General features: G+C 38.2%; 2 protein-coding genes across 3 annotated transcripts in view; one reads left to right on the top strand and one right to left on the bottom strand.

Annotated features, from left to right (window-relative positions):
• The window catches only part of dab1a (DAB adaptor protein 1a), a 202590-nt gene that overhangs the window by 177900 nt on the left and 12101 nt on the right, over positions 1 to 12589 (bottom strand). The window lies entirely within an intron of this gene.
• LOC105011715 (apolipoprotein A-IV) lies at positions 7071 to 9051 on the top strand. 2 transcript variants are annotated; one of them, XM_010871972.2, is made up of 4 exons: positions 7071 to 7100; positions 7471 to 7544; positions 8014 to 8131; positions 8568 to 9051. In XM_010871972.2, exons 2-4 carry the CDS (start codon positions 7499 to 7501, stop codon positions 8860 to 8862), a joined length of 459 nt encoding a protein of 152 aa, XP_010870274.1. In that variant the 5' UTR covers positions 7071 to 7100; positions 7471 to 7498; the 3' UTR covers positions 8863 to 9051. The 2 variants fall into 2 exon arrangements, with proteins under 2 accessions (XP_010870274.1, XP_010870275.1); XM_010871973.2 differs by having other exon boundaries at positions 7082 to 7100; positions 7477 to 7544.

Raw genomic sequence — 12589 nt, 5'->3', positions numbered from 1 at the left:
AAAAAATTATATTGTCTCTGTTTAAAATTTAAAATGGACAGTTCTGTCTTGTCTGTGGTGTTTCTATAATATAGTTGTTTTCTCTGTCTATCACAATGTGCCTGTTAGACTAAATACAAGAAACCGCAATTGTCCCCCTTTTTTATTTCATAAATAATAACATCAGATACTTTAATGATATATTGACCTCCAAACTGGAAATGTCCCGTTTTCATCTGGTCACCTTATGCAACGGAGCAGTCAGGATCGCACTAGACTAGCAGTAATGAAAGAAGGAACTGCTGCACATGTTTACAAAATGTACGACACAAAATGTAAACTTGTAATCTTGCATTTGCAGCAGCCATTTATTACATTTTAGATAAGTCTGATATACTAGCTAATGTAATGCAATCCTCAGCATTATTGGTAAATTTGGCGAGCTAGCAGATAATGGCCTCTAGCTTGCCATCACTGCCATGTAAAGCTTGTCCTGATAGCTAGCAAATGGGCATTGAACAATGTTGATGTAGCTTGCTATGTATAACCTGGGTTGGGTAGGTTACTTTTTAAATGTTATCCGTTACAGTTACAAGTTACTTGTCCACATTTGTAATCAGTAAGGTAACTTTTTAATTGCTAATCTCAGAAACGTAATCTGATAACTTTGAATTACTATTAAATTACTTTGATAAGAAGCATCATCAGACAAATAGGAATAGCCTATAATTGAACATCTTTTGCAGGATAAATACATTTTTGAGTTTACACAGCTGGCCAAAAACTGAATTAGCATTTTACCATGTGGGTTATGTACAGACAGTGCCTTTGGAAAGGGTTTCTAAACCATTGCTTTCTATTTCAATATGATTGGGCTTTACATCTTTACATTACACTCTAAAGGTCTGTCAGATTTTCAGTCATTCCAATTAATCCAATAAACCTTGATCTTCCAGAATCTGACATTTTATCTGAGCAGCCCAAAATCTAAGGATGTGTTAGCCTCTTCTGAATTTTTTTTTTATTTTTTGTATTGCTTCAAAACATTGTTGAAAAATAAAAGGTAATTTCTCGACAAAAGGTATTAACATAATTGTATATAAAATCAAGATATCCGTAGCATTTTGCGCGTAGGCTACACTAAATCTGCAGTAGTCTGATGTGCTCCACAACCACCAACATTGTCAAAACTTTGCAGAAACTCCCGGCATTGTGAATGCACATTTACAATCGTGAACACCGGTACGGTTATAAGTTTTACCCGTGCTAATGACATGGCCTCCTTGTAATGCAAATCATCCTCCTTTGGCAGGGTTCTTCCCGACACACCTTTTCTCCTCATAAGGTGATACATTCCATATGTTTTATCTTGAAGGCAGTGCAATACTACAGCTATCTAACAAAGCTGCCTAATATTCTAAACGATTCCTGTCAGAAAAAGATATAAAACCAGGTAGGCCTATGGCCTAGCATTGTTCTGAGAAAGATGCGTCGATAGTAGATAACTAAATCACATTTTATATGAGTCGGCTGATATTATTGTAGATATACTCTGTTTTTACCAGCCATCAAACCAAAACCGGAGAATTTATAATAGCGCTTCATCCGTCACTAATCTGGTAATAGCCATGATTATTTGCTATTAGGTTTCAAATAACGATGTTTTTAAAACATTAAATGAAAAAAATATCAAACATGCAACGTGTCATAAGTATTTCACGCACCTATGCTTTTTCAACTGAAGTAATCCTAAATTTGTACAAAAGCATATGTAATCTGATTACAATATTTTAGTTGGTATGTAACGGATTAGAGTTACAGTTACATTATCTGGACATTATATAACATCAACAAAATGTGATGTGTGGTCATGTGAATAACAGCTGTAATTAAAATGTTGTTAGTATATTACATTTCTACTCTATAAACTCAGTAGCCTATATTTATATTTACTCAGTATGCCCATTCACCTACATCTGCTGACATCAAAATATTGCTTAGCTTGTTTCATTATGCTTAAACATGCTACCCCTAAATCAAGAGCAACTGCTTAGGAAATCAGTCTGTAGTAAACATTTTCTCCATGATGCTACTGTTGATCAGTTGTGCACAGCAGCAGTTGACATAGGAGTCCAGAGGCACTGCAAAAACAACAGGCCGAAGTTTGCTTCATGAAAACAATGTTAGCAAGCAGCTACTAACTTAGCAAGTAGCTAGCTAGCTTGGGGAATTTAACATTTAATGATATGTTTTCATGTAGAACAGGTGGTTTGTGAAAATTATAGAAAACATGGTAAACCCCTTTGAATGGGGTGTCAAATGGGGCTTGTATAAAAGGGATCAAATTCCTTTTCTTTTTGGCTACAAAAATACCACAATTCCTAATTTAATTCAAATTGCTTTATTGGCATGACCTTCCAAAGTATATCCTGCCAAAGCCGACTTAAATTATTATTTAAATTTACAATATCACCTCATAAAAGTAATGATTATAATGAAAATCAAGTCTGTCAACAGGACAATCTCTCTCACTACCTGTCTCTCTCTCCGTCTATCTGTGTCTGTCTGTTTCTGCTCTCAATTCAGTTCAAATTGTTTTATTTGCACAATGTAACATTGTACTTGTCAGAGTGTAAATTGGACATAGAAATTCATTTATAAAGAAAAAATGATTAAAGCACAATGACTTGAACAATATTCAAGTCCTCAGTCCCATCTCAGTGGGAAATTTTCATTTTTTTTATATGACAGAGGACTTGGGTATGTCTGAATTCTATGCTGAGGTATACGCTGAGATTTCTATGCTGAGAATTCTATGCTTGGATCCAAGGAATGCTATCACAAATCTTTCTGGTGTCTTGTTGAATCTTAGGAGGACCTGAGCCCCTGGAACACACATCAGCACTACCTGGCCTCCTAGCTGTCTCTGTCTGAAGTCTTCCTGACTGGGTTCCAGATTGAGTTTCTGGTTGATGATTCCTGTAGCCACATCCCAATCACACCTGGTTGACCCTTTCCTTGTCCACCTGGCTGATGATTCCTGCAGCTACTGCCCAATCCCACCTGGTTGTCAATGTCCTTGTCTACCTGGATGATGATTCCTGCAGCTACTGCCTAATCCTACCTGGTTGTCCATGTCCTTGTCCATTTGGTTGATGATTCCTGCAGCTACTGCCCATTCCCACCTGGTTGTCCCTGTCCACCTGTTTGAGGATTCCTGCAGCTACTGCCCAATCCCAACTGGTTGTCCCTGTCCTTGCCCAACTGGTTGATAATTCCTGCCATCACTGCCAAATCCCACCTGGTTGATAACCTGGTTGTGCAGTTGAACTGGATTCTCCCTAAAGACTCTTGATACAGCCCATCTGAACATTCAAAATATTGTTATGCCGCAAAAAGGTAATGTACCTTTATAATCTTAACATGGCACAGCCAGATGAGGCCTTGCCACCCCTCAGAGTACAGCCCCGCTAGGTTTCTTCCTAGGTTCCAACCCTAATAAAGAGTTTTTCCTTGCCACTGTGTGTCAATTTGTTGTTGTTACTTGCTCTTTGGGGTTTTAGGCTGGGTATCTGTAAAAGCACTTTGTGACAATGGCTAATGAAAAAAGTAAATGTTATTGAAGAGAAGAAAAAAAAGCAAACAACATAAAATAAAAATGACAATGGCATAACACTGGTTTGTTTATCTCAGACACTGTCCATCATTTTATGTGGGCAGCCAATCTACAGCTCTATGTACCCTTCTCCAAAAAGACAGATTTTCTATTCAAACCAGGTTCTGACTAACCTGATATAGATTTTCATTTGGCTGAATTTTTACAATCAGGTGCGCTAAATTAGGGATGGAGAGAACCTACAGGTAGTTCTCAGTGAATTGGGTTGGCAAGTTATGAACTACAGCCAGGTTTTCCTGTCTGCAGTTTTCAGTGGAAATGCTGTGTTCCCTAAGCATGTTCTTTGTCAAGGTTTTAAACTTAACCTAACTTGGTATGGTGGACAGTTCATCTATGTCCCGTTTGTTTTGTCATAGCTTTGTTTTGACTGCGTTTTATTCTGGTTGATTTCGATTGACTGGATGTTCTGTTTGTGAGGCTTTAGTGTGCAAGTAGAAAAGGTTGGCGTACTCCAGTCCAGAACCAGGCGAGTAATGGCACGGTTATCTTTGCTCAAATCAATCTTGAATCCTTTTAAAATGTAATTGCAATTTTGGTAAATGTAGACATATATTGCATGTAGGGTTTTAATCAGACGCTTGGTGCCTTTGAGTGAAACCGTTTTTTTTTTCATTGGACCCCACCTCTTGTTGCTGTAATTTGCATTTGGTTCATTGACACATTGCATCTATTAAAAAATATATATATATATATATATTATTATGGTTTAACAAGCCCTGTGTGTTTTCAATCCATTCACTGACATTTAGATGTCCGGCTGAGCTTAACAATGCAGTCTGTGCAGTACTCTTTATACCTCAGACCAACTGAACATCTTGGTCTAGTTCTATGAGATGGTTTCTTCCCTGTCTCTCCTTTTCTCTGTTGGTCTCTTTGTCTCTCTCTCCCTTTAACTTTCTCTCCCACCAGACCAGAGCTCTTCTTTGCACCAGGTCTTAGGATTTACCTATTCAATATGTTGCAATACAATACAATTCAGTATATACACTCATAAAGCCCTCTTCTAACATACCTATATTGTAATTTCACTGTCAATGTATCTCTGGCCAATTCTTGTAATCACAACCAACAAAGTAACTAACGCACACATGCTCATTTCCAGCATAATACCCATTTTTACCATAACTGGGTCAATCCCCTATCCATTCAGAGGAGAGGAAGCAAGCTGATTCTGCTGAAATAGAGGATTGGCCCAAAAAACTGAAACCACTGTTGAACCAGGTCCTTCCTCTTGCTATCCTGGTGTGCTGGTTTGACTGGGTCTAAACCCAAACAAGGCCCCGCTTTGAATGATTTCACATCCATTCCTTTCCTCTGTCTTGGGGTTAACAGCTGATGTGTTTGTGATTGGATAAATAGAACTCTTGTGTCATTTGATTAACACAGAACAGGAGAGGGGAAGCGACATAGCTAAGGGGTCAGGGAGACAAGAGGAGAGGGAAAGACAGAGCCAGATAGAGCAGAGGACAGTAGTTTCATTAGTGAGATTGATTAGATGAGAGGAGAGGCTAACAGCCCTGCTGCTCTTTAGCTAAATGCCATCTCTGGGACTATCAGCATCACACACACACACACAGACGGTGTCAACATCATGTGTTAGCTCTAGGCCTGTTATCAACAGTCTGATGAGAAGGGGCGCAACGCTTTTATAGAAATTACTTGCGTAGAAAACCTATAATTGTCTGTCAGGTAAAATATTATATCAAATAAGCTTTACCTCACTGATTACACCACTGGAGTTAGTAACACTACAACAGCAATACATTTATAGACTAGACAGGATAACTGGAATATTAGTGTCGAACTCCAAATGAAACCAACTTGATATTCGTGTCTGGGACCCAAAGAAAAAGGACTAGATATTTGTGTCTAGCACCAAAAGGAAACCAACAGGAATATTAGTATCTGACCCCAAAGGAAACCAAGAGGAATATTAGTATCTAACCCCAACGGAAACCAACAGGAATATTAGTATCTAAGCCCAAAGGAAATCAACTGAAATATTAGTATCGAAGCCCAAAGAAAACCAACTGGAATATTAGTATCTAACCCCAAAGGAAACCAACTGGAATATTAGTATCTAACCCCAAAGGAAACCAACTGGAATATTAGTATCTAACCCCAAAGGAAACCAACTGGAATATTAGTATCTAACCCCAAAGGAAACTAACAGACCTAACATAAATGAGTCACCATGTGTTGGTATAGTGGATGTTAAAGGGTAATCTCCCCCAGCTCTCAGGTTGTGAGTAAAACTGGGTGATTAAATAAAATCAGAAATTCACATCTAGGCTTGCACAATTACAGTAACTTTCAATCAATTCCTTGGTTTTCCAGAATTCCTGTCTGAAGGATTTTGGATGTCTTGCCTGTTCCATATTCCAGGAATCTTCCCAGAACTTTGCAATCCTAATCAAAACACAATCTTCTTAATGAATAACAACAAGCACACCCACCCTTTGATATTAAACACAGCCTTTATTGAGTGAGCATTAGCCAACCACCATGTCTCAAGTGTTGCAAGCCCCAAAACATTCATCCATGAATGTTCAGTCTGAAAATCACAAGAAGCCACTGTCAGTCATATTACTTGTTCAATTTCAGTCTCACTTTAGTTTTTTTTCATAAATGGTGAAAAAGGCATTAGACAAGTGTTAACACCATGGTGAGGTGTCCAGAAGAAGTTTACATAAAAATTCCTAGCCCCAAAATCTTTTCCGATGATTAAAAACCCATGATAAATGCATGCCTTTTTTAACAATCGAAGTTGAAATCATGTTTAATGGTATGAGCCAAAATGGAATGTTACGGCCTTCAATTAAAATGTACCTGGACCCTTGTTAACATTCACACTCCCGAGCTCATTTATGCAGCTGGGAGTTACTGCCCCAAAATCAATATTATATTTCTACAAACATTCTTGTCTGCCAGTCATTTTGAAAATATGTTGCTAAAATAAAAAAAAATTGGAAAAATGAATGAAAGGTAAAGAAATCTTCCAGCTTACATATACAATATTTTAACCAGAATTTAAAATACTTACCTTCACTTTATGAAAAAATATGCAACAATTTTAGGCATTTTGAAAGGAATTAATTTAGTAAATTGCATTAAGCATAAACAATAAAGAGCTGATGGAATAGATTTGAGTGAATGGCATGCCTCTTATTGATTCAATAAGTAATGTAATACATGTTTTATCAATGTGCAAGTACTCTACCTCTAAACCAGTAGACACACATACATTTGGACTTTGTGTCATTATGGTGACAGGCAACATACCAAGGTTCATCAGCCAACACTGCAGATTTTCACATTACCCCTCAGATCACTCCCATACATGGAGTAGCCAATAAGATTTTGGCCTGGCCCCATTTGCCCAAGAGCTATAAAAAGACTTGGTCCCAGACACAAAGTACTGTTAGGTCCAAGAACTCCTATAAAGGTAAGTCAGATATCTCCATGGCCTTCTCTATATGACAACCAAATATTTAGATTTGTTTGATATGAATGCAGTGGTAGTCTTATGGTTTATATTTATTTATATCTACATGAATGCAGTGGTAGTGTTATATATGTTTTTTACTGTTTGTCCCAATTTGGGAACATTTTTATAAAATGTTCATTTTGACTGAAACTATATAATTAAAAGATTCATATTTAAATGATCTGATATTCAATTGATACAATATTCTATTCAATAGAGTGTCCCTTGCAGAAGTTAATTAAATATTTTTAGTAATCCTTCATTTAGTATAGATATTGGATCTGAAGTGTGAATCTGCCTGGCCGACCTAATCCTTGTGTCTTCTAAGCTGTAGATCTGAGTTTCCTGTAGCAATCATGAAATCTACTCTTGTCGCCGCCCTTTTGGTTGTGCTGGCCATTGGTAAGAACTCATTATATGAATACTTATGCAAACATATTTATGTTATCTAGAAATCTACTTACCAAAGACAGCCTGTTGAGTAACTCATATTTGATTAAGAGAAACTGTCATGTATTCAGTGAATACATTTTTGTAAATAACTTTCACTGTTATTTCATATTACACACCAAAAATAAACACAATGATCCTGGGCTCTGACAGAAGTAATAATGCAGCAAGATCTGACAGGTTTTTGGTTTGTCCAGGGTAGATAAACATCTATGGGTGAAGTGAAAACTCAAAAAGGTTAGGATTAGGTATTCAAGTTAGGTTTAGGTTTAGTTAGGTATAAAGGTTGATGTGTTCTTTCATACCATGACAAAGGTCTAATACATACTTCATATCTGGTGTAGTCTATATAAGAATCATCATTTTTATAGTTAGGGTATGTAATAAGTCATGTCTGTGTGTGTCTGTGCCTGCGTCATAGGCTGTGAATCTGGTTCCCTGGTGAAGCGTGACATCCCTGCTGATGTCGAAACTCTCACCAAATACTTCCAGGATGCAATCGAGGAAATTAAGACACATCCTCTGGTCAGCAAAGCTCAGTAAGTAATTAACCATCACCCTAACCATCACGCTAACCATCACGCTAACCATCACCCTAACCATTACCATAAGCATCACGCTAACCATCACGCTAACCAGCAAGCTAACCATCACCCTCTTCCAATTGAACAAAAGAGAATTTAAGTCTTTATTGTTCTTCAGGGAGTTTGTACTGCAGCTACTTACTGAGTATGATCATCTCTATATTGCGTCTATGTCTTTAAAACTCCTCACATCTTAGATAAGTCACTGTAAATAGATAATTCATATTAAGTTAATATTTATTATATTTTTCCGAACATTTTACCTTACAGGGCTTTAACATTTTAATATCAGTTTTCAAATCAGTACCCAAGACCCAGCTATTTAGTTATCTTGTTTCATGGTGGAATCGCTTTCGGAAAACAGCTTTTCTAAGTGTCTCGCTCCCCACAGGGATTACCTGGAAGAGGGTAAGGCTCAGATCACACCTCTGACCGGTAAGATCCAGGAGCATGCTGACAAGATCCAGGAGCAAATTCAGCCCTACATCACTGACATTGAGGGAAAAGTCCGCCCTCTGGCTGAGAACATCCAGATCCAGCTGAGCCCTCTGACAGAGAACCTGCAGGCACAGGTTGACAAAGTGCAGGCCAAGATCAAGCCTCTGGCCAATGACTTCCAGGAACAGATGGAGAAACTCTACCAAACCATGGTTGATCAGACCAAGGCTATGCTCCCCTCCCAGTAAAGCTGAAGTAAAATCCTTTTAGCTTGGGTTAAAAGGAAAACCCATCTCCCATCTTTGTTTCACCAGTGTTAAGGCCCTAGTTTCACCAATAAAGGTGTTGAAAGACAGCCATTTTGTCCAGAATTGTATTGCTGTGTTATTAGTTTTAAGTATAATGAGAAATTAAAATGAGATGATTTCTAGGCAGCATTTCAAAGGATGTGGAAGTCAATATTTGTTGGATATACTGACCTTTGAGCAATCCCAACAAGAAGCCTAAGCGCTATTAGTTTATGTTCAAAAGCAGTTGTTAATTTGGAGCATAGCAGAAATTCAGTTTCAGTTCCAATTTATTTTCATTGGCTGTGATCTAGGTAAATGATAAAGAAGATCTGATCTGACAAGGCCAGGGGTAAAATAGGATTGCTTGTCCTCTACCATGAAGATAACACATAGTTTTGTTGAATATCCCGGGCTTTCCAGAAAGGTTTATAAAATTGTATAGAAAATAAATTATTACAACCCCCCCATCCCCCATCCCCCATCCCCCATCCTCCAACACGAACCATTCCATTAAACTATGAATAGTAATTCCCTTCACCTCTCAAAAACCTCCCCCAAGCCATCGTGTTCTGATCTCTCACCCCCACCCCATTTCTACACATACACAGACACACACACACACACACACACACACAAAGAGACATACACAGACACACATACACATGCACAAAGAGACAGAATATTGCCGCACTACTAATGACATACACCCATCCCCTGGACTCCTTTTTAAAAGGCTGCCTCTTACATGGAAACTTAACAAGTGTGAAATTAGAAAGGTTACCATATAAGAACACACACACACACACACACACCCACACCCACACACGCCCCATCAGAATAAAGGCCTACAGGGTTCCGACGGGATGGAAGCTTAATTGAAAAGCTTCTTTCAGCTATAATGCAACAGTCAGCAGAGAAGAACGATACAATGCCAGGAATTAAAACATGTTGGGGTGTGTGTGTGTGTGTGTCTGAACACAATCACACATGCATACGTAATGGCTGTCACGACAAAGTCCTCCCATCCTCATTGGCACTACAGGCAGCGCCCAACAACCATGTTTTATAATGACATGCAAATCAAGACCAGGGGTGTGGCCAGCCAAAGAAAAGATGTCTGATGTCAGCATTCTCAAGAACACCAACACCCCAAGATGTGCGTGTGTGTTTGTGTATGTGTGTGTGTGTTTTCATGAGTGTGTGCCCGTGCACTTGTGTGTGCGTGATGGTTGATTCTTTCTGTTTAGTGCATCTACCCCAAACACGTATTTGATGTAAATCCAGGGTTTAAATGAACTGATATAGTATTCCACAAATATATTTGGGAACTTATTACTATTTTGGAACTGGAATTTAAATGCAGCAATTATTACGTCCAACACAATTCCAGTCAAAGGAGAAGACCAAATATTACTCAGCGCCAAACTCCATAGCATGGTTGATGTGGCTGAACCATTGATCCAGTGGAGGACCAAGGAAGTTAACAAAATGTCTTGCTAGCAAGGTTGATTTCTATCTAATTTAGTCATGCAACAGAAATCTATTACATTCATTGTTAATATTCATTTGATTCAACAAAACTATTCATGTATTTGACCAATTCATGATATTTGGCTAGCCCCAGGAGCTGGCAAGTACTTGACATGGTTTAGCAGGCTAATGTTAACTTATATGCTGGCTTGGCTAGTAAGCGAGTAGTGACTACCTGTGTGGGTAGTTCTCTGTCCCTGAAACATCGTGGTTGAGGGGATGGTGTTGACGGGGGTTAGTGTTGCAGAGACTCTGATTTTGGTCTATGCTGCACGCTGACCAGTTTTTAGATATACCTGTGATACAGGTAAAAGAGTTGGACAAAAAAAAACACCCCAAGGCACATTGGAGTGGCAGGGCAAAAGCATCATTTGCTCAGCACAGGTTGAGCCCTACCAGTGCACATGCCAGACTACAGACATGGTTTTCACTAAAGCTTTGTTATTTATCCTCAGAAACCTACACCTCTGGCCATACTCATGGTTCTATCAGGTAAAAACAAGAAACCAGGCAAGCCTAGTTTAGCTGGCCTGCAATAAAAAATGTTGATCTCTCAAGATTTGAACCTGGGTCACCTACACAAAGGGCTGTGTTGTTAACCACTACACCACAGAGCTGCTTTAATAATGTATTGGCCATTCGTGAATGACATTGATACAGTTAAACTGACAAACGTTCCTTACTAAGTTAAACTCCACCACAAAAAGTGTTAATACACTGTATGGCATTTACCACTGGCTGTTTTAACAGCATATTAGCCAGTAATAAGCTTTACCGGTATCTACTAACTTACTGGAATAGTCATAAGAATTGAGCAATTGCTAGCAAGTCTGCCAAAGCTATTTCATTTCATGGCATAAGAACATAAGAACATATTTTTTTCTTTCATGGCATAACAACATACTTTTTGTTTCATTTGTGAATGACATTGATACAACAACTATCAATAAAGGTGACGATAACTAACTTTTTCATCAAGTGAAAAAACGAGAGAATCGTGGAATCTACCAGAAATAGTTAATAAATGTTGTTGCTCTCAATAGATTCGAACTTAGGTCTTACACATGAGAAGCACTGTCTTTAACCACTATGCCATGGCATTATACATTACAGCAGTCGTTAGACTCCATTGAGGATTCTGTTAAACTGACTAACATTTCTTATTAAGTTGACCTCCACCATATCACCATAGCGTCTATGAACTGTATTGCTTTTGCCACTGGCTGTTTTAACAACTTATTAGCCAGTAATAGGCTTACTAGTATTTACTAACTTCCTAGGAATAATCATAAGAATTTAGCAATTTCTAGCGAGACTGAAGATGAACGTTTCCATGCCAGAAACAGTCGCAATATAACTGAATACAGTTAAGGCTTACTATAACGTAACTACTGTACGTGGTAGCCAGTAAATGTGTTTGTCTATCCTGACCCAAAACGTATGCACGTATGCGTACTTTCAAAATCCACCAGAAAAATCCACCAGAAACACCAGAATCCACCGTAAACTGTTTTATTTCAGGCTTACTATAATGTAGATATTGAAGCCTGCAAAGTTTTCATCTATAATGAAAAATTCGTAATGCGTACCTCGCTTGGCCTGGGAGTAGATACGAACTCGGGACCTATAGTTTACAGGATTGCATCTCTAACCACTATTTAACAAGGAGTAATCAGACAGTCACTTACTCAGTAAGAAACTTTCACTCTTCTTGGACGGCTCCATTTACGCGGTCCGGCAAAAATACAGGTTTAAAATATATTTACTCTTAGGCTACCTGCCAAAGTGATTGGTTAGATCGACAGATTTATCTGCCAAAACGTAACTTTACCCATATTGATCAGGTGGTGGGTGTTAGTTTTATTCCCTGAAGTTAGTGATACTGTACAGTATTGTCCGGTTTTATGGACACAGATTAAGCCTAGTCCCTTAGTAAAAAATCAAGTTCCATAAAATCGAGTTGAGACTAGATTAAATCTTTGCTCTTGAAACCACCCCTACATTTTTACTGTTAATAGGCAATAAGGCTCAATTGTAAGAGCATTTTGTTGACTAGAATGGCTCACTGTTTTTGACAGACTAAATTATTAGTGAAATTATACAAATGGGACAAAAAAAAATAGTAGATTTTTGTCAACATGACTAAAACTAGACT

The sequence above is a fragment of the Esox lucius genome, chromosome 8 (assembly GCF_011004845.1).
Source record: "Esox lucius isolate fEsoLuc1 chromosome 8, fEsoLuc1.pri, whole genome shotgun sequence".
Lineage (NCBI taxonomy): Eukaryota > Metazoa > Chordata > Actinopteri > Esociformes > Esocidae > Esox > Esox lucius.
The sequence above is the reverse complement of the archived record's forward strand: the minus strand, read 5'-3'. Positions and strand labels throughout refer to the sequence as shown.

Bases quoted from the DNA above. Each gene is read 5' to 3' on its own strand.
- LOC105011715 (XM_010871972.2), top strand. From the start codon at position 7,499: ATGAAATCTACTCTTGTCGCCGCCCTTTTGGTTGTGCTGGCCATTG. The intron at 7,545-8,013 runs GTAAGAACTCAT...CCTGCGTCATAG, and splicing joins TTTGGTTGTGCTGGCCATTG to GCTGTGAATCTGGTTCCCTG. The intron at 8,132-8,567 runs GTAAGTAATTAA...CGCTCCCCACAG, and splicing joins CCTCTGGTCAGCAAAGCTCA to GGATTACCTGGAAGAGGGTA.